Consider the following 25,662-nt stretch of genomic DNA (forward strand, 5'->3'; position numbering starts at 1 on the left):
TAATCACTGGGACTATCAAGTCAGTTAAAACGTGAGTCAGTGTGCAGTGTATTGGAAGGAACCAATTTGGCTGCCTATGCACTGGGTGTAGAGGCAGCTGGTGGTTCAGTGGATAGAGCACTGAGCCTGGAGTCAGGAAGACCTGAATTCAAACACAGCCTCTGACATGTCCTAGCTGTGGGACCTGGCAAGTCACTTAACCTCTGACTGCCTGACAAAAGGATTCACAGGAGAAGGAAATGGCAAACCACTGCAGTACCTTTCAGGAAAACCCTATGTACAGACAGGATCCACAGAGTCCCAAAGGCTCAGACATGACTTAATAACAAAATGCACTGGGTGTATGCACTCACTGGTATACTCAGTGCCAGTAAAAAGGTAAGAACAAATCCACTAAAAAGAGAGAATGTCCATGGAACTGAAATGTGGTATTTCCAATCACTTGGTTTCAAGTTTTATTTAGAAATTACATGGACATTTAATCCTCATGCAAACTTGGTTATTCTGAAAGTAGTCATCTAGCTCAAATGGAAACACTGAAATCTTTATTTCAACCAGCCGTTTTCTGTTTTTTTAAGGCCTGTCACTTCTGAGGATGGAAATAACTCATCTAGAACAAAATTCTAGAAACGTGAAGTTAGGGAAGCCAAGTAGTTTGGGTTGGACTGTACAGCAGAAGATAGGAATTCTACAGGAATAAATCAAATGCCACAATTAAGTCTATGGTAACAAGTTTGTATTTACCATTAAAATGAAAAATAAATGGTAGGCACTTCTGTTCAATGACTGGAACAGTCCCACTAGGTAGGCTTGAGATTTGTGCATGAATCTTAAAATATAAAAAAATCTTCAATCTTTTCATAAGTCCCCCAAATGGGCCTTACTTTATAATGGCTTTTTATCAAGGGTACTGCTTCTTAGGCCCAAAGCTTTCATTTCACGCCAAAGGTTTCTTGAGATGGTCAGCCAGCCAGAAAGGACCCTAGAGATGATCCAGGTAGAGGCCCTTCAATCACCTTCAGGCCTTCTTTATGAAACTGAGAAGTTCTTCCTTGTCCATTTGGTAGCCACTCTTCTTCCACTGTTCTCGCAATTGCTGTAATATTAACCCAATTTCTTTTCCTGAAGAAATACCAACTTTTCTTACATCATGGCCGCTGACCGGAAATGGAGGGATAGACCACTGTTGCATTTCCTTAAGAAGACCCGTCTCTCCTTGGTATTTGAGCAGTTCACAAATTCGACTAAGTGTATCTGGTTCCCTAGACTAAATCCAAAACAAAGAAAACAAACTTATACATGGAGCAAAATAGGGACATTTTACTAAGAGCATTCACTGAACAAATTGTGTAATTCCAGCACTGGAAAATACCACCTAATCCAACTCCCACCCCTCCTATTTACAGATGAAGAAACCAAGGCACAGGAAGGTTAGATAATGTATCTGAGGTATAAAGCTAGAAAATGGCAAGGGTAGAATTCCCACAATCAGGGTTTTCTGATTATCAGTCAAGCTTTTTTTTCATTACACCACAAATATCTGCTTGATGTGAAGATCTTCTGACTAGTAGGACGAATAAGGAGGACACAGTACTATGGGCAAACGTACTGGATTTGGACTCAGTACCTGGGTTTGAATCCTATCTATGCCACTGACAACGCCTGGGAAATTTCCCCTCTCTGAGGCCTTGATTTCCTTATTGGTGAAAATGAAGAGCCCAGATTAGATGATCTTCAAGGCTCCTTCTAGCTCTTAATCTGTGATGCTAAGATTGCTAGGCTCACCCCCACATTTGTAAAATATCTGTTTCTGCAGTCATAGATTGTTGGAGATGAATTAGACCAGAGCAGTCCAATCTCCACCCTTTACAGATGAGAAAACTCCAGCCCAGTGAGCTCAAGTCATTTGAGACCATTTGCCATGGGTCTCACAGTTCAACGGTGGAGTCAGAGTTCAGCCCTTGGCCCAAAGCTCTCTCCACTCCCCCCCATTTCTGGGGTTTTACTGTGTGCTGATCATCACTGCTTTTGATAAATTGAGTCTAAAGTAAATAAAGTCAACAGGAAAAGAAAGCCCTAAGTTAAATCTCTCAGCCATTTTTTAGAAAATCCCAAGTGGCAATAAAACCTGGATTTCAAGCATTCTCACTTAAGACAACTGACCACACCACTATCATGTACTTACATCTAAAACAAAATCTTGATATGGTTTCAGTGGTTCTGAGCTATCAGCAGCTTTAGTTAAGTCTTTCCTATATTTCACTATAAACAAGCCAAGATTTTTTTCTTCTTTTGCAATCTTCAATCTCAAATCAAGGTTTTTAACATCATCCTGTACTTTGAATAATGAAGCCAAGAGAGTCATTGGCTTTGGAGAAAGAGTTTCAACATTTTTGCTGACTTTGTTAAATTCCTCTAAACTCCCAGCAGCAGGTAAACCTGTAGGGGGAAACAAGTTGATTTTTGTATTTTAAAGGCATTGATTAAATGAACAAAACATTTACTTCCTTGTCAAAGTATTAAACTGAAAAAAGATTGCAAAACGATAAAATGATTTCCTCTACAGAAATGCTGTGCCAGGTCAAATGGTCTGCATGGTATGGGATTCTCTCTTTGACAGAACCACCAATTAAAGGAGAGGAGAGTTGTCCTCCCTGTTATAATCTAAAACAAATTAGGGAATACAGCCCAAATATCCCAATTTTCCATTGGAATTCATAATACATTGTAGAATTACAGAAAGCCAGGTTCCTTTAATTACACCAAAGTAATCTGAGAAACAAAGGCCCATTTCTTTTCTTTTTTTTTTTCTTTTTGCTTTTTGGAGGGCAATTGGGGTTAAGTGACTTGCCCAAAGTCACATGGCTACTAAGTGTTTCAAGTGTCTGAGGCCGCATTTGAACTCAGGTCCTCCTGACTCCAGGGCCTGTGCTCTATTCACTGTGCCACCTAGCCGCACCTAGCCGCCCCAGGCCCATTTCTTAATAGCAATGTTCTATCAGTGTTATTTTGAGATGTGAAAGAGTGATCACTAAAGACGTGAAAAAGAATTTTCCCACAGAGAGCAATGGAGGGGCGTAGAGAGATTGTGTGTAGGCTGTAACATCTGACAGATGAGGATGTCACCTAGTGAGGTTGAGGAATTATGGGCAGACGGCCTAAGTGCCCCACTTATATCCTGGACAGGTCAGGAGAAGATGAGGAAGGCCTCATGGATCCTGGTCTAGACTTTATGAGAGGGCATGGACAAGAAGTACAAAGGATGGGCAGGCACGGGCGGCTTGTGACCTTTACTGATGAACGTCCCAACTGACAAGACCACGAAGCCACGTGATACTTCGGTTAGGTCTGTTACCAGTTAACTATTTAAATTGTTTTCTGAAGCCTGTTTTTTTTTCCTGTCTTCCCCCCAAGTTCACTATTTATTGCACAGAAATTACACAACAGATTGTATATAACAGTATTACTTGCACATATTTTTCTGAAATGTAAGTTTTTCAAACTTCTATGAGCATCACTAAACCCACAGTTTACTAGGATGTGTTGAACATGAGTTCACTCTGGCCACATCTTAATATAGCACCTCAAGCCTGCATCTCTCCAGACCAAAAGTCCTAATTTTTTGGTCCGACTGTAGACATCCCTTCACTCCACTGCCCTTGATTTCCAATGCTCACATCTGGAGGATGTCCACCACTTTCTTGAGGTCCTTCTTTAAATGAACACAGTAATGCAGAAAGAAAACAATGTAGTGTTCTGCAAAGGTGCCGTGATGCCTTGTACTTTATTTCCAATAATCTTACTGATGACACCTAACACGCTGATTTTCTGGCTGCAGAATGTGCTGACATCTTCTAGAAATAGCCCATAATGACCTCTCTGCGTCTTCCTTGAGTCCAAAAGGCCACCAGCAGAGTTCATTTTGTAGCCATGTTTAGTACTGTTCCCTAAGGGCAGTGCCATGTGTCCACATGAAGGCTCGGCCGCTCCCCTTTTCTCATTTCTGTAGCCCCATGAGAACTTCAGCAGTTTAACTCCCCTCACAGGAGCATAGTGCCTTCCAGACAGATCTAGAGATGGCACCATGATGTCTTCCTGTCCCATTTTACAGAAATGGTGAGACTGCTTCTAACATTTCACATCCATTAAAGTACCCAATGGATCCCTAACCCATTATTTTCTGTCTCGATTTCTTTTCCTATCTTGACAAACTGTTCCCCTCCCACAATTTTTTCATGACTTTTTTCTTTCAATAAATATTCTTAGTGTGGAATGTTGTTGGAGATATATTTAAAAATCTAATTTCAATTACTCCTTTTTATTCAAGTGTATATTTATTCCTTCTGGAATAATCATCCTCAGAAACACAAGATTTAGGTCTGACATGACCTTAGAGATCTAATAATTATTACAACAGACATTTATACAACTTGACAAACTAAATTATTTCATTTGTTTTTCACAACAACTCTGTGGGATATTACAGATATAATTCTCATTTTACAGATGAGGAAACAGGTTCAGAGTGGTTGTGACTTATTTATGCACAGAGAGAGAGCAAGTGTCAGAGACAGGATATTTATCATCAAGTCTGTCCTAACTTCAAATCCAATACTCTTTCTGCTACAGCACATTGCCTCTAATGGATTGGTCAGACAGGACTTTTCCTTAGATTTTTAATTGAAGTTACAAAACGCAAAAGGACCATGTAATTCACAAATGGTACTCATACTCACCAATGTAATGAGCCACATCAAGATCATACATAAGATGAACCAAATGATTTGCATGGTTACCAACAAGAATTTTTTTCAGTTCCATCCAAATCCTCTCTCCAGAAATTCCAGCCAAACCTTTTGCATTTTCTTTAATTGCTTCCAAAGTTTTTGAATCATGGGTACCAGGTCTATCTGCTATTCTTCCATAAAACCTACAAAACAAAGTTCTCACATGTAGTCAAAGTTACCACTAACCATATTCATAGTGAATTTTATCTTTAAATGTGTCGTGACGCTATTAATTTTATGTTTAATTAAGTGGTGGCAAAGAAAACCTTAGTATCCATAGCAATAAAATGCATCTCCTCTAATGCATACACTAGTCACCTCCTTCTCTGGTACACATCTAGTTTAAACTACTCTTCTGCATCACTGTGAGTCTGTGCAGCCTACAGTAAGAAAGAAACGAGGATTAGGTAAGAAGTTGAAAGTAGGGGACTAAGATGGGAAAACTAAATAACAAACCAGCATGGCTTCACAATTTTGTCTGACATTCTTAAGTTCAGATATATTGGTTTTTAAACAGAAGGATAAAACACCTTACCAAGTCCAACATAAAACGATTATTAACTCAAGTTTATTTTTAGCTCTGAATCCTCTCCCTACCACCTACCTTCCTTCCTATGAGAGAGCAAGAAATACAAAACTCATTACAAACATGTTGATTCAAGCAAAACTTATTCCCAAGTCAGCCACATCCCAAAACACAATTTTCAACCTGCACTCTCTTCCACCATCCAGTTTCTATCTTGGGGTGGGTAGCATTTTTCCTGAGTCCTCTGAAATAGTGGTTGGTCATTGTGCTGATCAGAGTTCTAAAGTCTTTCAAAGTTATTTGGTTTTACAATATTGTTGCTGTTGTATAAACTGGTCTCCTGGTTCTGTTCATTTTGTATCATTTCATCTAAATTTTCTCAGGTTTCTCTGAAACCATCCTTTTCACATTTTTCTTACAGCATTTTTCTCTCTTTGATCTTTTTGGGGTATAGATCTGTATTGGTGTCACTGGGCCAAAGGGTAAGCTCAGTTTAATAGCTTTTTGGGCATAGGTCAAATTATTTTGCAGAAAGGTTGGACCAGTTCACAGCTCAACCATTAATATACCTCAAATGTAAGTGATTTTTAAAATGACTGGTTTCTTACATTCAATCACTGCATCACTGCTTTCTTACATAAGTATGAATAATCGAGTTATTAGCCATACTGCATTTACAATCTCATATGCCTTAAGAGTAGATACAAATGAATAGAAAATTGGGACTCAATAATAAATGTAAAAAATTATAATCAAGGGGGCAGCTAGGTGCCGCAGGGAGTAAGTAGAACACAGGCCCTGGAGTCAGGAGGATCTGGGTTCAGATCTGACCTCAGACACTTGACACATACACACAAAAACTACCCAGGTGACCTTGGGCAAGTCACTTAACCCTAATTGCCCTCCCCTCCCCCCTCCAAAAAAACAAAAAAAATTGCACTCATGAAATATATTTAGCATTTTTTAAAGTTTTAACATTTAAACTAAAAGATTTAAAAGAATGGAAAACAAGAGACTTCAGAAAGAAAGACAAAGTAGGACAACTTTGAAAGTGATATGGTGAGTTTTATGTACCTAAAAAGCAATCACTACTTTTTCTTTTCGCTTTTTGGAGGGCAGCTGGGGTTAAGTGACTTGCCCAAGATCACATGGCTATTTTTTGTGTCTGAGGCAGGATCCGAACCCAGGTCCTCCTGACTCCAGGGCCAGTTATCTATTCACTGCGCCACCTAGCCGCCCCTTAAGCAATCACTACTTAAATAATGGAAATACTTGTCTTATTAGTTGTTGGTTCAGTTCAGAAAAAAAAAAATAAATGAAAAACGTTCAAGGAATTCAACTGATTATATGGTTAAGGGTACAAGGGGAGGAATAAGAAGTGAGAGCTGGAAAAATATCCGAAGGATGAAATAAACACAAATAGCAATTGAAAAAAAGAAAGGTAAACAAGGAGCCTCAGTCCATCATAGGGCACCAAGACCAAGATTATTTCTGCCTATAAGACTGTCTGTACTAGGGATGTCAAACTTGAACAGATAATGGTAGCCAGCCCTGTGGGGGCACATACTGACCTATAAAATCACATATTAGCATTATCTGTGGGGGGTCCTTGCACTTTTACTTTGTTTAGTATTTCCCAATTAATTTTAATTTGGTTCAGGCAACACTGAGGAATACTGGGAGCCACGTACAGGATACCTCTGATCCATATCACTGGTAAGCAACCTTTTCAAACTGGAACCAAACTAAATTTAGATTCAAAACAAGTGGCTGAAGGAGTAAAATAACCCATCTGTTAAACTAAAAAATATACAACTTAGTATTATAGCTAGTTGGCATATTAATAAAAAAAAAGCCTGTGGTAACAGACTTTATTCAATAAAATAGATTTTTATTATGCAATCTTTTTTGCACACTTCTTTGAAGTTTGACATTATAAAACTAGTTAAATTTAGCCACATGCATAAATTCAAGCCGTTTTCCACAACTTTCAAATGCAAACTTCCTTTTGATGTGATTCAAATAAATGAAACCCTACTCACACAAGTAAAGGGGGTCAAACACTGAAAGACCAAGCCTACATTCTGAATAATGCTGTAAATGAGAGGAAGTTATTTCCAAATTTGTAAAATCCTTTGTGGTGGGACTTATGAGATCATTTAAAGTTTTGCCAGTTCTGCACACTGTTGAACAAGGCATATTAAATCAGAATCCATTCAGCTTGATGGATCTTTGCACCCAGATAGACAATTCCTTAAAAACATTGTTTCTAATTCCAAACAGCTGACTGAGATTCCTGGCATGACTATCAAATTCAGTTCTTCAATAGATACTTCATGTGGGTGATTCATAAACTTGAAAAGAATTTTCAATTTGTCAAAGTCCACAAAATAAGATTCAGATGCCATCAGCAGCTAAGCCAGAAATTCAATGTGAAGCAGCACATCAAAGATGCCATTTGGATTCTCTCAGGATCACATTCTGGAATATTCAAAATCTTTCAAAGTGCCAGTCTCCCTCCATCTTAATGCCTGTGATGGAGGTAGTCAATTCTGACTAAAATCCAAGCAGTCTGCCAGTCGACAATGGCTTTGCTTTCTGTTATAAAACTGATATGACTAAATGACAAAGGATATATTACTGACTCACTTGAATGATCCATAATATAAGAGATACCTGAACAACTAGTTATAGTCTAAAAAGCTCAAAGCACTTAACATTTAAAAGTTGTCGATCTCCAGATCCAATTAATGCAGACACAAAAGAAGGAAAATGTTAGCAGCTGATAAATAGCCAACATCACCATGCCCTGGTATAGGACTGTGATCAAAGACAAGAACTGACAGTCTGAACAACCCAAGGGGACCCATTATCTCTGAGTTTGATTCCCAAAGAATGCTCCCAAGTACCTCCAAATGAATAACTAAAGTCCAAAGGAGGGCAGTTCAGTCAAAAGTATAAGCATTCCTCTGAATTCCTCTAGGTCAAGTTTTCTTTACCCACTCCACCCTCGCCCCAAGAAATCTAAATGCGGTTTTAAAAACTAACCTTATTTTTAGAGATGCCTATTGTTTTTATATTACATTCACCTTCAACTATAATATGAAGAACACCAATCCTGCAAGCTAACCTCAGAAACAAAGATTAAAAAAAAAGTTCAGCAAAACTAAGCAAACATTGGTCAAACCTATCTATCTGATAGCATGTGCAAGCATTTAATATCCATAGTTCTCCACTCCTGTTCAAGAGTGCAAAAGGGAGATGCACCATACATTTCTCATTCAGATTTTATTTTTATTATAGTTCATTAGTTTTATTACAGTTTATATCAGACCTGCAAAACTTGGCTACAGTAGGTAGGGGCCAAAATTAAGAGGCTAAACATCTTCAGGCCACAGACAGGTTTTTAGTGGCCCACTTTTCAAATAAAGGTATACTGATTAATGATTAAACTATTCTTCAAATAAACCGTATTTGTAAAAAGGGAAATTTCAATTAATATCAATTAATTACACTTACTAAGATTTTATTTATCATGAAATCACATTAATGCTAAAAAAAAGTTACTTTGCTAAGTGGTACAAGTTTTAATACATTTTTCAGTTTTTCTTACTGTTTACATTTAGTTAATGGGGCATACTACACTTCTTGTCAGTAGTTTATCATAAGTACTTCGGAATCATGTTTGAAATTGACTTCTTTAGAAATCTGAAAACTACCCTTAGCAGCTGCCTCATTTTCTAAGTTAACTGTCTTATAACATTGTTGTTCCTCCCCTACATTTTTCAACAATGTAGATGCTTTAATTTTTTTTTTTATTGATGTTCAATTTGCTTAAGTCAGGATGTTCTGATTCGAAATGACAACAGATTATATTCCTTCAGAATAGCTATTGCTTCTCAGAAAACAAGGCACAATATTTCGTCTCTTGCGTAAGTAAACAAGTATCTATTTGCCCACTCCAGATTATACATTCTGATCCAATCTTCCATTTCTTTTTATCACCATTCTACAAAGTCACCCCAAAAGCTTTAATGTTAAAACCAAAAAATCTCCACAGTAACTGCTCACATATAAAGAGATACCTTGTGTCTGACCCTGGAAAGAACGCCAGACACTTCTGTGACCTCAAGGGGGAGAAGTCCTCCCGCTGCTGCCGCTCATCACATTGGCACAGGCTACACCGACTTTGTCCCTGTTCAATGCCAGTAATAACCGAAAACAGAGAAAAGATGTGACTCTTGCTCCTCCTCACACTAGACAGACTGATGATGGATGGCTGCCACAGGTCATGTGACAAGAGGAGAGAGTGGGCAGTGGCAACCCACCCAGGACGTTACATGAGGGTCACAATAGTGATGGTGGGAGGCGGGTTAAGGAGGTCAGGGACAAGGCACTCTGTACATCTTTATGTTCTTTTGAAATTCTACATATTTTGCAGACTGCCCAAAATCTTTTGGGGGGGGTTGCAAGAGGCCCACAGGCCATATTCTGTGCAAGCCTGGCTTATATAGTTTTATTAGATTAGAGTCTTACCAATGTCTAAGTCCCTAAGGAAATTTTTCATTTGTCACCTCAAAAATCATGTATGCACAATGATTCCACAAATATATTATCCAAGAACAAACGATTGCTGAGATATCAAAGTCTGATCCAAAGCAAACAAAAAATAAGTTGTTCAACTCAAATTTTTCATTTGCTCCTTTTCAATTCACAGCTGCTACGGTCGGAGTTTTGGGTTCAGTTTTATTGTCCAAGGAGTGATCTAAGCTTTCTGTAAGAGTTTTTCCTTGCTTCATGACCTTCACACCAGTCCATGACTGATCTTTCACATCATGTGCCCTTAAGTGCAAGGGTTCTTCCTCTTTTAAGGCCGTGTGACCCCCACACAATATAGGGAGTCAAGCTCTCTTCCTTCTTGACTGACAACAAAAGTGGTTTCATCCAGTATTCCACAGGCTTTTCAGTGCAGTGCCATTCAAGTATTCTGTAGCAAATTTAGCATATTTTGTCTTGAAATGCTGTTCTCGATTTGATTTAGAGACAAATCATTTTAGAGATGAATGAGAAAGCTGAGGGCCAGAGAGTAGTATTAATTAGGACAATGTCACAGAGCTAAGTAGTAGAGTTGGCATTTGAATCCAAACCCTCTAACTCCAAAACCCACAGCCTACTGTCAACACTGCCTCTCTGTTTGAAGATTTGCACTACCAAGGGGAAAGAAAGCATGACGCATTGGGCCCATTCAAAAAGGCAGGCATACAAGACCGTTTACTTGAAATTTTCAGAACATATTTCTTATCTGCAATTTTTACTGGTAAGGGTAATACTATCACATAGTAGATTGGAAACAGTGCTCAACAAAAACAAAAGTGCTATAATACAAATAAGTAGAATAATTAAATGAATCAATTATCAAACAAGATTTGAAGAAACATCCTAGCTCATTTAATTTACTTTTTCTTTTTTTTGGAGGGGGGAAGGCAAGGCAATTGGGGTGAAGTGACTTGCCCAAGGTCATACAGCTAGCTAAGTGTCAATATTCACTGCACCACCTAGCTGCCCCCTCAATTACTTTTCAACATAGAAATCTTCCCCCAACTGATCATTCTGCCTCTAAATGAACACTTCCCGTGACATAAAACTCAGTATGGCAGAAAATAACAATCTATTTTTTTAACTGTTTATTAATTAAAATTTAACTTCCTCAAATTCTCAAATACTCACCCTAGTCCTACTGTCCAAAATGTCAGAAAAACCAAAATTTCTTCCAAATCTCACAATAATTCTTCAAGCCCTCTCTTCTTTACCTACATCCACATCCTTCTGCACTTCATCCTTGCCATACTACAATTCAATACTGTCCTCAAAATGTGGGGCCTAGAATTGGACATGATATTCTGAGAGTGGCCTAATACACAGCACAGTAGAATCATCCCCAGTTTCTTTTTCTAGATATTATGCTGCACTCCAAGATTACATTGGCCCTTTTATTTTATTTTATTTGCCTTTTGGAGGGCAATTGGGGTTAAGTAACTTGCCCAAGATTACACGGCTAGGTTTTTTTTTTTGTGTGGGTGTTAAGTGTCTGAGGCCAGAACCAAACTTGGGTCCTCCTAACTCCAGGGCCAGCGCTTTACTCACTGCGCAACCCAGCCCCCCACATTGGCCCTTTTATAAAGCAACACCACAGTGATGACTCATACTGAACCAGCAGCCAACTAAAATTCCAATGTCTTTTCCACAGGAATTTCCACTTAGCTACAATGCTCCTCTCCTACATTTGTCTTGGTGGATGTTTATTTTTGAGGGGAGGTGCAGAAATTTACAATTATACCTGAATAGTGTCAGCTTGTTGTGTATTCACCTCATCATTCTATTCAGATTTTTTTGGTTCTCACAATTGCTCACTTCCTATCACCTACAAATGTGCTAATAAGCATACCATCTAGGCATTAAGTCAAGTCACTGACAACAAAACAGAGCACAGAAGGGCTGAGCTGTGGCACTGAACTCAAGAGGTCACTTCCACATCAACAAAGTCTCAATACCCTTTGGCTTTAGATCCTCATGTAAGCACATTATTCGCTAACCACAGGTTGAAAGCTTTAGAGTTGTAAGGAACTTCAGAGATCATTTAGTCCAACTTCAAAGACAAGATGAAGCAGTCTTAAAGTGGGTTGCCCAAAGTCACATAGTAGTAAGTGGGTCAGCACTCGAATCCACATTCTGAAGGGCTCTTTCCACTATATCACATTTCCCCACCTTATTCAAAAAGGCTACCATGTTTTCCAAATCTATAGAGACCATTCTGTAGCTGTTACATCATCTACCAGTCTAGATTACATCAATCTTTCAAGAAATTGTGAGTATAGGCTTTCTCTGTATCAGAAGAGATCACAGCTCCTCCCCCCACCCAGAACTTAGTATGTGGTTCCGAGCTAATGGGCTGTAATGGGAATGTAAATTTAAAGATCTACCCTGCCCCTAGGCTGGAATGCAACTGGAGCCTGGGGTAGGAGGCTTGTTTTTCAGTAGATACTTTTTGATTGGCCAGTGGGTCTAGAGGGTTGTTGCATTCTCTGAGCCAGGAGAAGGCTATATAAGCCCTGATGTGTAGCGTTGTTTTGGGGGCTCACTTTGAGAAGTGCTCTGTGATTTGATCTGGATTCTGGGAAGCCCCCCCTTGTTGTTGAGAAGCTGTTGAGAGCCCCCCCTTGGCTTTGAAAAACCCAGATGTTGAATTGGTATGGATGTAATGGTTGGACAGTTTGGAAACTGTCTGCTTGATCTGTTTCTCTGTCTTGATAATTCTGTCTGTGTATTCTGAAGTTCGGGGTGCTGACCTTTATCCCCTGAACTGGGTAAACGATGCATATGTTTGACTGATTGAAGTGGGCTTGTTGGCCCATTTTGAGTTGCTTTTCTTTATCAAGGCAGATCTAAGAACCTGTGGTGGCAGCAACCCCGGGGACGCTGGGGTATTTGCTGCTACATGGGTCTCTCTGACCCTAACTCGGCAGGTCCTTGGACTGTATCTCATCACCAGGACTCCAATGCTTAAAGCTTTTCAGTTTCATAACATCCAGCAAAGTTTATACTTCCCTTGAGAATCCCAGGTTTTCTCCATGCCATGCTGACACAATGGCAGAAGACTTTAGCGAAGGAATAGCTGAACACTTGTTCAAAAAGCAAAGAGTCTAGTAAGGTTTTATTTTAATTCAATGATCACTTCCCAAAGTGCTCACTAACCACCCATTTAATATGACTCAGATTTTTCCCAAGGACTAGAAAAGCTCAACAGAATCAACTGAAATTACCATAATTTCCAAGACATACCTTCGTCCCCCCTTTTGAATATAAGGTCTCTGCCTATCTTTCACCTCCTATGATTACTCAGGGATATCAGGGGAACAATCACATTTGCAAGTTTTCACTGCCGTGGTCTCTAAGTCATCTTCCTTGTGGCCTCTGACATTGCTGAAAATATATTAAAAAGCATGGGAACACTGTCCATCATCCAGAACCTAGACAAGCATGTCATCATGAAAAATGACTTCATAAAATATTTAAGTATTTCCCCAAGAAACAAAATTTCGACAGTTTTTCACAAGCCCTCATGAATGACTGTTATCAAAGGCCTTGGTCAGATTACAAATGTGTACAGACCTCTGTTCTGCTTGTGGCATTTCTCCTGGAGTTGTCGGGAAGCAAACACTTTATCGACTGTTCCTTGGCCCTTTCTGAAGCCACATTGGCTCTCAGGTAGATGACCATCTTCCAGGTGATGGATCAGCCTATTAAGGAGGGCCTTCAATGAGGACAAACATGGCATCAAGGTCAGCTACTACACTGGTGGTAAATTATTTAACCTGTAAAGGCTACAAGCCAAGCCTAAAAAGGAGGGAGAGATGGTATGTGATTTTTTTTGTTCACAGATGACTGCGTAGTCAATGTGCACCCTCTGAAGCCAGGATGGAACAAAATTTGGATCACTTCTATGATACTTGTGCTAGTTTTGGCCTAACAACTAACACCAAGAAAAGACAGGTTCTCCACCAGCCAGCACCACATCATCCATACATGGAACCACTGGTTACAACAAATGGGGAAGCTCTGCCTACTGTGGATAAGTCTCACCTTGGCAGTATAATCTGAAGAGATGTACACTTAGGGGATGAGATGGATACACATATTGTCAGAGCTAGTTCAATGGGAGGCTCCAAATGAACATGTGGGAGGGAAGTATTAGGTTGCCTGCCAAACTGAAGGTCTACAGAGTTGTGCTGACCTTTGCTGTATGCCCATGAAGTCTTGACAGTATACCAGTGCCATGGCAAGAAACAGAATCCCTTCCATTGGAATTGTTTTAGGAAGATTCTGAAGATCACCTGGCAGGATATGTACCAGACCCTGAGGTCCCTTCTTGAACCAAACTGCCAAGCATTCGATCTCTATTTCAGAGAGTACAATTCTGATGGGTTGGCCACACTGTTCAAATACCAAAAATACGTTTGCCTAAAAGACTATTTCATGGAGAACTTAAATAAGGAAAGCACTCTATGGAGGTCAGAAGAAGCAATACAAAAACACTCTCAAGGACAGTCTGAAGAACTCTGGAATGGCTTGTGTGACATGGGAGACACTGCCGCACAGGACAGCCTGGCAGGGTGTATCCACAATGAAGCTGCTGCGCTCAGTGAACAGAGCAGAACTGCAGGCGCTCAAAAGAAATGTGGGATGCACAGATTTAGAGCATCTCCATTGTAAATGTTTCTGTGGGCCTGACCTGGGGTAGAACATTCAGAGCTCATGTTGGTCGGATCCGCCACAATCAGACACACTCTGCCCTGGCTCCAAACCCAGTGATGTCATCTTGGTCCTCTTCAGGAATGAAGGACAACAACCAACCAAGGAACCAACTTGGGGCAGAGCTACAACAAACATTCCTAGAAGAGCGCTCAGATAATAATTTGGTCAAATACTCGATTACTTAAATACATTTATTTTACCTGAAATATCTCAAAATTCGAAGATAATCCTCTTGAATTCTCTCTTTTGGGTCCCCAACAAATCTAACTTGTTTGTTTTTCAAATCTTCATAGCCATTAAAGTAGTCATAAAGGGTACCATCAAAACCTATTGTGAGAAGAGATTTTTCTTAGGACTTGTACCAGCATAATACCCTAACATTTAAGTGACTTACATCATACAACTGTATGAATTCAAAGTAGTAATATGACTGGGGACTTTTTACTCAGAAAGCCCCGGTGAGTCTAAGACCATTCACCCCCTGCCACAGAAGGAACAGGGTGAATAGCACATCCCCTCTTATGTGATGCTACGGCACCATGGCGAAGTCACTGGTGTTACTATACTGAATGTACTGTCTGGAAGTCTGGGTGAGTTGTTTAATGTATCCCAAGTTTAAGTTAAGATTTTTTTTAAATCATATTTTTATTTTCCCCCCAAGTATACACAAAAACAATTTTTAACTTTTTTTCCCTAAGTTTTGAGTTTCAAATTCTATCCCTGCCTCCTCCCTTTCCCTCAGACAGTAAACAATCTGACACATGTTATACATGTGCAATCACGTAACACTTGATGTATGTTATTAAGCTGTTTAATATATGTAAGTGTTCAATGTATTCCAAGATAATATTCTCCTAAATCTGAGTTCAGCTCCAAGCTTGCAAAATTTAGGTTTCCTATCTAACCCTGAGCATGATGGTTATTAAGGAATCATTCAATGTAGATTATGACTGTGATAGGCTCTAACTTCAAAGGACAAAGATATGGAATTAAGTAAGGGGAAAAATGACTACCTTTCTTCAATAGACAAATATGCCTAAACCAGAATCTAGTTTTTAATAAAGTTTCAAATTAATATTAAGAAATTCAAATTGATTCGTTTCCCTCAAATATAGGTACAATTACAGTTAATTAGTAAGAAATATGCATAAGTATGGCTAAATGTAGTTCTTTAAATCTTGCTGTACATCAACTTCTTAAAATGCAGTAATTAGTAATACATGTTATGATTATCATTATCAATTTGAATGCAGAATTTGATTTTTAAAAAAAGGGTATCACAGGAAATCACACTAATTCTTAAAGTTAATTACAATTAATGTGAACTCAGGTTATTGGGTAATGAGGCTTTAGTAAGCATTAAAACTGCCCGCCTGATGGCAGCTTACTCGAAATACTGAAAAGTAACTTAGGAAAAATAAAATCATCCATATCTACTCCTAAGTCACCAAAAAGAGCCTTAAGTTCCAGTATGACCTTTGTTACTTCCTGGTCCTATGATATAAGTCATTTAACCTGACAGTCTCAGTTTCTTCATCTATAAAAAATAATAATAATAATTTTATTTAATTAATTTTAAAAATTTTCCCCCGTTTTTTCACAGATGGTAATTAGGAGAATGTCCTGAGTGACAGGAAGAAAAGGCCTCTCTGGAGCTACTGACTTCTATTCTTTTTTTTTACTGTTAGACTGAGGATCCCTGGTCCGTCTCCAAGGTAGTTTCTCCTCTCTTACTGTTCTTACCTGGACCTAGTTAGGCTTCTTTTGTGGGATCTATTTTTATCAGGTAGTATTCTCTTTGTAGTATGTTACAATAGCAGCAGCCAACAGCACAAAAACAAAAGACAAATTTCTACTCTGTAATCCTGATAATTACTTCAATTCTCTGAGGACTGGGGTGAAGAAAGTGCTTCATATCAAAACACTTGAAAGCACTTGAGGTGGCATGGTTGGGCAGCAAGGGCCCCAGGAACCATCAGAGGACACTGGGACAAAGCCCAACTGTTCTCCTTACTGCTTGCAAAACATATGGGCTAATAACCCAGGGTTCATGTACTTCAGTCTTTTCATCTTTAAAAATGGACTGAATGAAATCGATGCTTCTTTCTTGCTCTAAGTGTCCGACTATAGGTGTCAGAGCCAAACTGCCATGTGCCTTAGAATTGAAGCAGGGTGACTCAAGAGCTGTGTCCACAGTCCACTCTACACTTCACTCCATGGAGCTCATTTTACTTAAGTGATGCTTAGGACAAAATATTTAGTTCTATTTCTAAAGACAGAGCTGAAGGCACAAGTCTAGGGGGCCCACTTAAACTTTAAAGTTTAGAAATAGGCTCCAAAGTACCTGCTAAGCTAGACGTCTACACAAAAACTTCTAACTACCTTTATTGCTTGTATCTAATAAGAAACTTAAGCTGCTCAGCCACCTGTTCTATATGTTTTTCTTTACTTAGAAAGTTACAACAGAATAAGAGACTTGGCTGCTGATCAGAGAGCCATTTGAGTCATTAAGACCTAGCTTCAGGCCCTTCCTCTCTGATACATACTGACCTAATAATAACCTTGGGCAATCCACTTAACTTGTCAGTGCCCCCCAGACAATCCTGCAAGACTGGGAATTGTAGAGACTATGCTGGAGCCCACTGATAATGGGAGCTTCCTAGAGCCCTGAAGGGAGAACCCAATTTATGTCCCTACAGCAGCATTACCAAAAACTACTGACATAATGATTAATGCTAAGCTAGAAGTCCAGAGCAGAGGTTTTCTATGACCTCTGGGTATTCTGTCTCCACTTATCTACATACACACCATCTCACCAGACAGACTGGAAGCTCCTGGAGAGCAGAGAGCTGTTTGTGCACACACAGAGCAGGCAGCTGCTGACCAAAGGTGGTGGTACATTACCTAAAAACATGGAGTTGATGGTGAGATCTCTCCGCTCAGCATCTTTCTGCCAGTCAGTTGTGAATTCCACCTCTGCATGCCTTCCATCTGTAATGACATCAATCCTTAGTGTCGTGATCTCAAAATTTTCTTCATGAAGCTGCAGCAAACATGAATACAAAGAGAAAGGTGAATGTAAAAATAAAAAGCACAAAGCTTTTACTTCAGTCATACAGCCTTATCACACCTTCGTCTTTTGCCAATCTCTAGTCCAACTGGCCTTCTTGGTGTTCCTCACCACAACCGTCCATCTGCTACCTCGGGGCTTTTGCATGGCTGTCCCCTGGCCTGGAAGCCATGCCCTCATATTCACCCCCTAAAATCTCCCTGGTTTCCTTCAAAGCTCAGCTCAAATGCCACCCTCTAAAAGGTTTTCCTCATTCCTCCCAGTGTTATTTCCTCCCTCTTCAAATAACTGTTGCTCAGTGTCTGACTCGTTATGACCTGTGAACCACAGCATGTCAATAGTGTCCATGGGCTTTTCTTGGCAGGATCAGAGTGGTTTTCCTTTTCAGTGGATTAAGGCAAACAGAAATTAAATGACCTGCCCAAGGTCACAGAGTCAGTCAGTGTCTGAAGTTGGATTTAAACTCAGGTCTTCCTGACTCCAGGTTCAGTGCTCTATCCACTGAGCCACCCAGCTGCCGCAATTACCTTTTATTTTATATAATGGACATACGTACATACACATGCATGTGTGTAGGGATCTCATCTATGTATGTGTTGTCTCCTGCTAGAATGTAAACTCCTGGGGAGCAGGGCTGTTCATATTTTTGCCTATGTATCCCTCATACTTACTCAGTACAGCTTGTGGTACAGAATAGGCCCTTTCAATAAATACTTCTTGGTTGTCAGATCTATGAGCCCTGAGAATTTGATGTATGCCTAGTTTCCGTATAAACAAATTCTCCTGTATAAATTACAAATTTTAAGATACAAAACTAACCCCTGTTCCCCCCTTAATTGGGGGAGAGGGAGACAGGGGTTAGTTTTGTATTTTAAACGTATTATTTTCCTTTTTTAAAAAAATTATTTTTAGTTTTCAACACTCACTTTCTTAAGATTCTGAGTTCTAAAACATTCCCCCTCCCCATGACGGCATGCAATCTGATACAGGCTATACATGCACCATCATATTAAACATAGAATATTACTTATTTTGATGTAAACAATGAACTTGACACAGAATGGGTTTATAAATACTCTGAAACTGATCTGATTCCTCATCCGTAAAGCCTTCTCTGATGCCCCATCTAGCTACTACCTACCTCTTCCCCCTTGGGCCTCACTAAGCATGCTGTTTTATACCTCCTCAGGTCCATCACTATAATTCAAGGGCAACCCATGGCATCTATTTATCTGTCTCACGCCACTCAAAGTTATTAAGAATCAAGGGCAGTGAACACTGGCACAATCTGGATCACACACATATCTTCATCCATCTAAGTGCTCACAAATTAGCAGAGCATTTTAAAGTCTAATCAAGTCCAATTTCAAGATGGATGAGCACTTCCTAAAGGGCCCACTCACTGGACGCAATGCGGCTTCAATACTCTCAGAATTCGTAGAACATTGTGGGCATGAGCACTGCTCCCACCTCCATGGACTACAATCCCTCCTGTAGTGAAGGACTTTCCTGAGATTTTTATGGCTGAAGAAATTCATCACCAGGTGCTCAACCTACTTACTGGAGAAGTGCCCAGGTTAGTTCTCAGATGATAGATACTGCAAGGCTTGTACTTAAAGCCTTTCCAAGTTTGATAAAAGCCCTTCACACCACAAGGAGACACCAAAGTGGGACTTAAATAGAGGAGTTTTTACAAAACTGAACACAAAATCCCAGTTCTAGGCGATGAAGAAAAATAAAATCTCAGTCTGTCTCTAAAGGACATTCATTATAACCAAATATTTTCCAATGGAAAATCTATTAGGATTCCCCCTCTAACTTCCATACCAACATATCCAAATATCATTAACTGGTTCCATGAAAACACTATAAATGAAACAATCGTACAAATTAATTCTCATAGTAATATAACAAATGAGCAATACAAGCCCAGGCTGCGGAAGGAGAGCCTGTGAAGCCATGAGGTTCAATAAAAATGTCTATATTCAATTGAACTGAAGCTGGAGGGAACTAAGACCCAGCTCAACTGGGGCTAACTGGTCTAAACATGACAACATCATGCTGGAGCTGTAAGACTTAAAAGACAAGAGGTGAGTAACACTGTTAAACACTATCAGTCAGGGCAACTGGGTGGAGGGAAGGTTTGTCCTGTTTGGAAAACAAAGGAAATATGTGCCAGCTGTTGTAAGGGTTATGGGATTTAAAGATCTCCCATGCCCCATGGACGTGCTGACATAGCAGAGCAAGAGAAAGTGAAAAGCCGAGCTAACGGTCCTGTGGTTGGCAGTTGCCTTTTTTTTTTTTTTGAGTTAGGACTCCGGCTGAGCACTGCCAGGGGCCAGAGCTGCTGGGAGTGCTCTTCCAGGACGCTGGGTGGTTGCTGTGAGTGGGGAGAGGAGGACCTTTGCCTGAGGTAGCCTGTTCTGTTTTAAAGGCTTGAAAATGTGGGTGCTTTCTACTTTATCTACCTGTGCCAATGTCATAACTATTCTGATGGCTTTCACTTTCTGGTTTTGGGACTCAGTCTTTTGGTATCTTAATAAATTTTCTAGTTTATTTCCCCAAATGGCAAACCTGACGTATTTTGTGATGGATAATTATATCAGCATATTTGTAATCTCTATAGGCATTGTGAATATGGCATTGCTGATACAGCTGTCAATCATAAAGAACGAGTCAAATCTTCACTCACTCTGGCAGTAATAGTTCCATGTTTTTCTCCTTTGTTATTGATCAGACGAATTCCAGCAGCCTGGAACATCTCTTTCATTTGAGCTGGAGTAGCAGTGGTAGCAAAATCCACATCTTGTGGTTTTGTTCCATTTAATAAATCTCGCACAGCTCCTCCTGCTATTCGTAATTCATATTTTTCTTTCTTGAATAACTCTGGAACAAAAACAAAACTTATTTATTTTCCTCACAAGTAATAGGGTTCTCTATTATAGTAAAATCTTATAATGAAATTCTGGAGGAAAGTAATTTAAAAATAAAAAGTCTAAGTTCCCAAATAGTAAGTAAGTAAGGAAAGCACCAGGAAGCAGCGTGGATAAAAATGAATTGTTTCCATTTAAATAGATTTTTATTTCTTATTACTTTCCAAGTAAAAAAAAATTACTTTAATATTGTAATGTAGTCTTTTTTTGGAGGGACAAATTTTTCTTAAATAGGTTGTAATGTTCCATTAATTATCATATCTAAGTTTTTCTTTTAAATATTAATACATGGAAATTGAGGTATCCTTCCATAAATATTTACTTATAATAAATCTCAGGAGTAAAGGACAACCATTCAGAAACATGTTCATTGATGACATTTTTTAAAAGTTTAGGGAAAGTCATTTGAAATGATAACCCACTGATTTTTTTATTAAAAAAAAAAAGCAGCAGCTTTTTCTACAAGTATAAAAAAACAATCTCTTTCCTTTGGATTAATTCATTTTAAGTTGAGAAACTCAATTAATGTTTCAGAATTTTAAGAAACACATAAGCTGACCTTACTTTTCAGTCTATACATACACAGGATGAGTATAAGGTAAAGGATTATAATTGCAAAAGTCAATGCTGAACTGGCTAAAATAACTAGCCAGGTGATGTTAAAGGTTATATATCTAGTTAATTATAGCGAAGAGAAATAGATATAGACCTCAAGAAATCCTGTTCAGAGATCTGATTTGGTCATGCATTATTTATTTCAAATAAATTTCAAATAAAAATGACAATCTGAATATAAGGAAACTCTAATTATTAGAGTGCAAGGTCCGTTAGGGCAGGCACTATTTTTCATTTTATCTTCAAAAAAGAGAGAAAGTAAAGAAGAGAGAGTAGAAGTGTTATGGTTTCATGGAGTTGTGGCAGCACCATCTCAAAGAATAAAGAGTCAGACCACCTCTAATCCAAGTACAGGCATTTACTGAGGATTGAGACTCCTTAGAAGTGGGTTAAGTTCAAGAGGAACCAGTAGCTTCAGAGAAGGCAAGATGGATTTTTACAAGGTAAAGATATAATTATATCACAGAAATTATGAATATTAAAATAATGGGGAGGGATCCCTTCTATGGTTCAGTGGTTAAGTATCTTGCTTGTGCTGCTTTCTGACTGGCTAGCTATTGTGGTCCTATCTAATCAAGATGGACAGTTAGGTAATATGGTCCTGTCTTGGACTAAATGGATGACGTGATTGTGGTTGGGTTGGGTACAAGATTTCTAGTGTCCTAGCCAACTTTTAATAATTTGCTATGATCAAGGAAAAACTTAACATGGATATTATAGAATCATAGGTGATGCACTGGCATTCAAACATGTGGACTGGATCTGGGAGCAGTGGCAAGCTAAGGGCAGTGGCTGTACTGAGTCTGGGGGCCTGTGATTATGTGGTTAAATCAAGACAGGACTGCTGTTCAGTGGGGCCCATAAGCAAGTTAGAATATTGGGGGAGGGGGGAGTGAGGAGGAGGGGAACAGCTTTATTAGGATTCCATCAGAAGCATCATGTCCTAAGGAGGTGATTGGCCCACTGTATGTTGCTCTGGTCAGAGCACATACAGAGTATTAATACATTCAGTTCTAGACACCACATTGTAGGAATGACAGATACAAACTGAAGAGCATACACAATGGTGAGAAGCCCTGAGATAATGCCATACAAAGATCAGGTACAAGAAATGGGAATATTCAGCCTAGAGAAAATCAAGTGGGGGTGGAAGGTAAAGGAAGATTAACTATCTTCAAGCACTTGAAAGGTTTCCCACAAAAGAGAGATTTGGCTTTTACTACCTGGTTTCAGAGAGCAGAACTAACAGTAATATGCTGAAATGGCATAGTAAATAAATGCTAGACTGGAGTCAGAATTTTTATTTGAATCCGGGCTCTGTCACTAATGTGTAACCTTGGATAAGATAAGGAGCCACTCTCTGAACCAGTTTCCTCATCTGTAAAACAAGGGCTGGATTACAGTCAGATGTGACCTTCAAAGCCCCTTCCACCTATAAATCTATGCATGATCCCTACAGAGGTGGAGTGTGGCACATTTTGGCCAGAAGGAAAACTTCCTAAGAAATGAAATCATCCAAAAGTGGAATGATATACTTCAGGAAAGAGTAGAGTTTTCCCCGGAAGTCTCTGAGCACCAGTTGAATATGCTACGGAAGATATGAATGGCTTCCAAGGTTCTTTCCAAGGCTTCTTGTATGGTACTGAGACAGCCAAGGGCATAGCTGAAACCTCATCTGCCCACAGGAATCCAAATTGTCCTCCACAATGATCCTATCCAAATGGGCATAAACTGGACCAACATACACTAAGGAAGCTGGCTTCACAGCCAATTTATACTCATGCCAGTGGAACATCTATGATTTTATATTATCTATGTTAAACTTTTCCTTGATCACATCAAATCATTAAAAACTGGCTAGGACATTAGAAATCTGCATTAAACTCCAAGTTTCTTAATTCAAAGGAATCAAACCAAAGGGAAATTCAGATCTCTTTACCTGTCAGGTTTTTCAGTCCTTCTGTAAAAAGAGACTGAAATTCTGGTGACTCCACTTTCATTGTGAATAGATACTTCTTCAAAAGGGAAGCTCGACTCCAACTGCTGGAGAGTAGTGTTCTATGCCCCAAGAAGATATTCCTCAGCATCTAAAGAAAAGAAATGCCAATGACCCTGAGGAAAACTACGAAGAGATACTAAACATATGGTGAGTTAGATTCATAAGGCTTTTACCCAGATGTAAACTGTTTAATCATTTAAGTATGAAGGAAAATGGAAGAAACAAAGTAAACTCTTTTTCTACCAATAGAAACTGATCATCCTTCTTAAATTTGGGGCAGGGTAGTTGACAGAATGCTGGGAATGGAGTAAGGAAGACTCATCTTTCTGAGTTCAAATCTGGCCTCAGATACTTATTAACTGTGTGACCCTGGGCAAGTCACTTAACCTTTTTTGCCTTGGTTTCCTCATCTGTAAAATGAGCTGGAGTAAAAAATTGTAAACCACTCCATTATCTTTGTCAAGAATACCCCAAATGGGGTGGCCAGGTGGCTCAGAAAGTAAAAGCACCGGCTCCAGTGTTGGGATGACCTAGAGATCGAATCCTGGGCTCAGATACTGAGCACCACACCCAGAAATAACTGGCCATGTAACCTTGAGCAAGTTACTTAACCCCAATTGCTTAAAAAAAAGAAAAAAGAATACCCCAAATAGGGTCACAAAGAATTGGACACAATGAAAAATGACTGAACAATAGACGTGGGGCATTAATAATTTTAAAACAAAAACATGTTCATTTCTTAAGGTCCACATTTTCTAACTGCCCACATTTACAATTTCACTAAGCTAATTCATAGGTGTCGGGCTACAAATATGATCATCTTTTAAGTTCTGCTTTTCTTTTTTCTGATATTTTTCTCCCTATTCTCCCTTGTTCTCTCTACTGTATTACAAACCCCCTTACCCCCTTTCTAAAGACTTTCTTTCCCCTCCTTTCATAAACTTTGTCTCTCCTGTTTTGAGTCTCTTCAGTGCCAGAGAAAAACCCATTCCCTCATGGCCCTGGGGGCAACTGACCACAAAAAGAATCAGGTTAATTCCTCAGAAAGTAATGTTTCTCAGGGCTTAGTCATGTTTTTTTACCAAGCATGAGGGGTAGGAAAAATGGGACTTGTCTGTTTTTATTACTTTCTGGTGGAGGCAGCAGCAGGTGAGATAGATCCAGACTCTGTTTGGAGTTGTCAGAGGGCAGGGGGTCTACTACTAGCTCTGACACTTGCTACCTGTGTGACCTTGGTCAAGTCACAACCTTTCCAGCCTCAGTTTCTCTAACACGAGGGAGATGGATTAGATGACCTGTATGGTCTCTTCGAGTTCTAGATAAATAATTCTAAGATCATCTGCCCATGCCTAAAGAGGCTTAATGGATACTAAGGCAGCCTCTGCCTCCTCGGACCTAAATTCAAGCCCAGGCTCCGGGACCCTGAACAATTCATCAGCTAAGTTCTCAGTGTCATCTGTGGACAATAAACTGCACAGCAGATGCCGATGAGCATTAACAGAGGAAGTTCTCTATTCCAGGGGAACCAGACCGGTTCCCTATCATCCCTAAAAACAACAGTGACAACAGAAGGGGGACGACCGGAATAGGTTAAAGGAAATTCCCCAGAACGGATCCTTCTAATAATATCGGCTAGCACTTAGCTTTTGGAGATTTGCAAAGCGCTTTACAAATATCACTTTATCTGATCGATCTGACTACTCTGGGAGCTAGGTGTTATTACTGTGCCCACTTTACAGAAGAGGAAACCGAGGCAGGCAGAGATTAGGTCACTTGCCCGGGGGTCACACAGATGTAGCCCCGAGTCTCTCCACGGAGAGGACTCCTTTTTCCGGAGCGTCTAGCACAGGGACACCCACAAAAGCGCCCCAAACCAGAAGCCCAGCAGAAAAGGGAGGCAATGATCAATTACTACAGCAGCCGGCTTGGGTCAAACCTCAGCGCTCTTGGGGCGGACGCGCATGCGCAGCAAAACAAGTTTCGCTACAGCTCGACCTCGCGGACCCCTAACGTTCAAGGTCGGGTTTACTCCAAAGACGACCTCAGAAATCACCTCCCCCCCCCCATCCCCCTTCTCCCGCTACCCTCGAGGGGCCAAGATCCCCGGCCTGGCCAATTGCTGCTCTCCCCACGGTGCCTAGGACCCGCGGGCTTCCTCAGGCTCCGCAGCTCCTCCTAGGCCGCCGCTCGCCCGAGCTATCTTGGCCCGGGTGTGTGGGACCCGGAGCCGGGGCGCATCAGGAGCCAGGGCCCGAGCCCGGGTGGCCACACCACCCGGCACGTGCGCCGCCACAGCTTACCTGGACGTCAGCAGCCGGGCCCCGCCGCCGCTCGCGGACAGACTCACTTCCGGCAGCAAGAACGCAGACGTCTGCGGACGTAGCGGCGTCGTCGTCGTCCCTGGCAACCTCCGCGGCGTC

At 40.1% G+C, this 25,662-nt stretch overlaps 1 protein-coding gene across 2 annotated transcripts; it reads right to left on the bottom strand.

Moving 5' to 3' along the window:
- Positions 1–719: 719 nt before the first annotated feature.
- On the bottom strand, positions 720–25,662 carry TRNT1 (tRNA nucleotidyl transferase 1). Of its 2 annotated transcripts, none has more exons than XM_069084068.1 (8): positions 25,543–25,662; positions 23,183–23,330; positions 20,388–20,581; positions 17,530–17,668; positions 14,826–14,952; positions 4,737–4,930; positions 2,186–2,439; positions 720–1,267 (listed from the first exon to the last, which is right to left on the bottom strand). In XM_069084068.1, the coding sequence occupies exons 2-8, from the start codon at positions 23,328–23,330 to the stop codon at positions 1,019–1,021; spliced, it is 1,305 nt and encodes a 434-aa protein (XP_068940169.1). In that variant the 5' UTR covers positions 25,543–25,662; the 3' UTR covers positions 720–1,018. The 2 variants fall into 2 exon arrangements, with proteins under 2 accessions (XP_068940169.1, XP_068940170.1); XM_069084069.1 differs by lacking the exon at positions 25,543–25,662 and adding an exon at positions 25,327–25,475.

This window comes from Petaurus breviceps, unplaced genomic scaffold (assembly GCF_028583685.1).
Source record: "Petaurus breviceps papuanus isolate PSGF00001 unplaced genomic scaffold, PetGlider_PUasm1.0 174, whole genome shotgun sequence".
Classification (NCBI taxonomy): domain Eukaryota; kingdom Metazoa; phylum Chordata; class Mammalia; order Diprotodontia; family Petauridae; genus Petaurus; species Petaurus breviceps.

What these genes read in the sequence shown, in the direction of transcription:
- TRNT1 (XM_069084068.1), bottom strand. Translation starts at nt 23,330, where the DNA reads ATGCTGAGGAATATCTTCTTGGGGCATAGAACACTACTCTCCAGCAGT. An exon ending in CATCAACTCCATGTTTTTAG is followed by an intron (nt 14,953 to 17,529) that starts GTAATGTACCAC and finishes TTCTCACAATAG; the next exon opens with GTTTTGATGGTACCCTTTAT. An exon ending in TGATGTGGCTCATTACATTG is followed by an intron (nt 2,440 to 4,736) that starts GTGAGTATGAGT and finishes TTCCCCCTACAG; the next exon opens with GTTTACCTGCTGCTGGGAGT.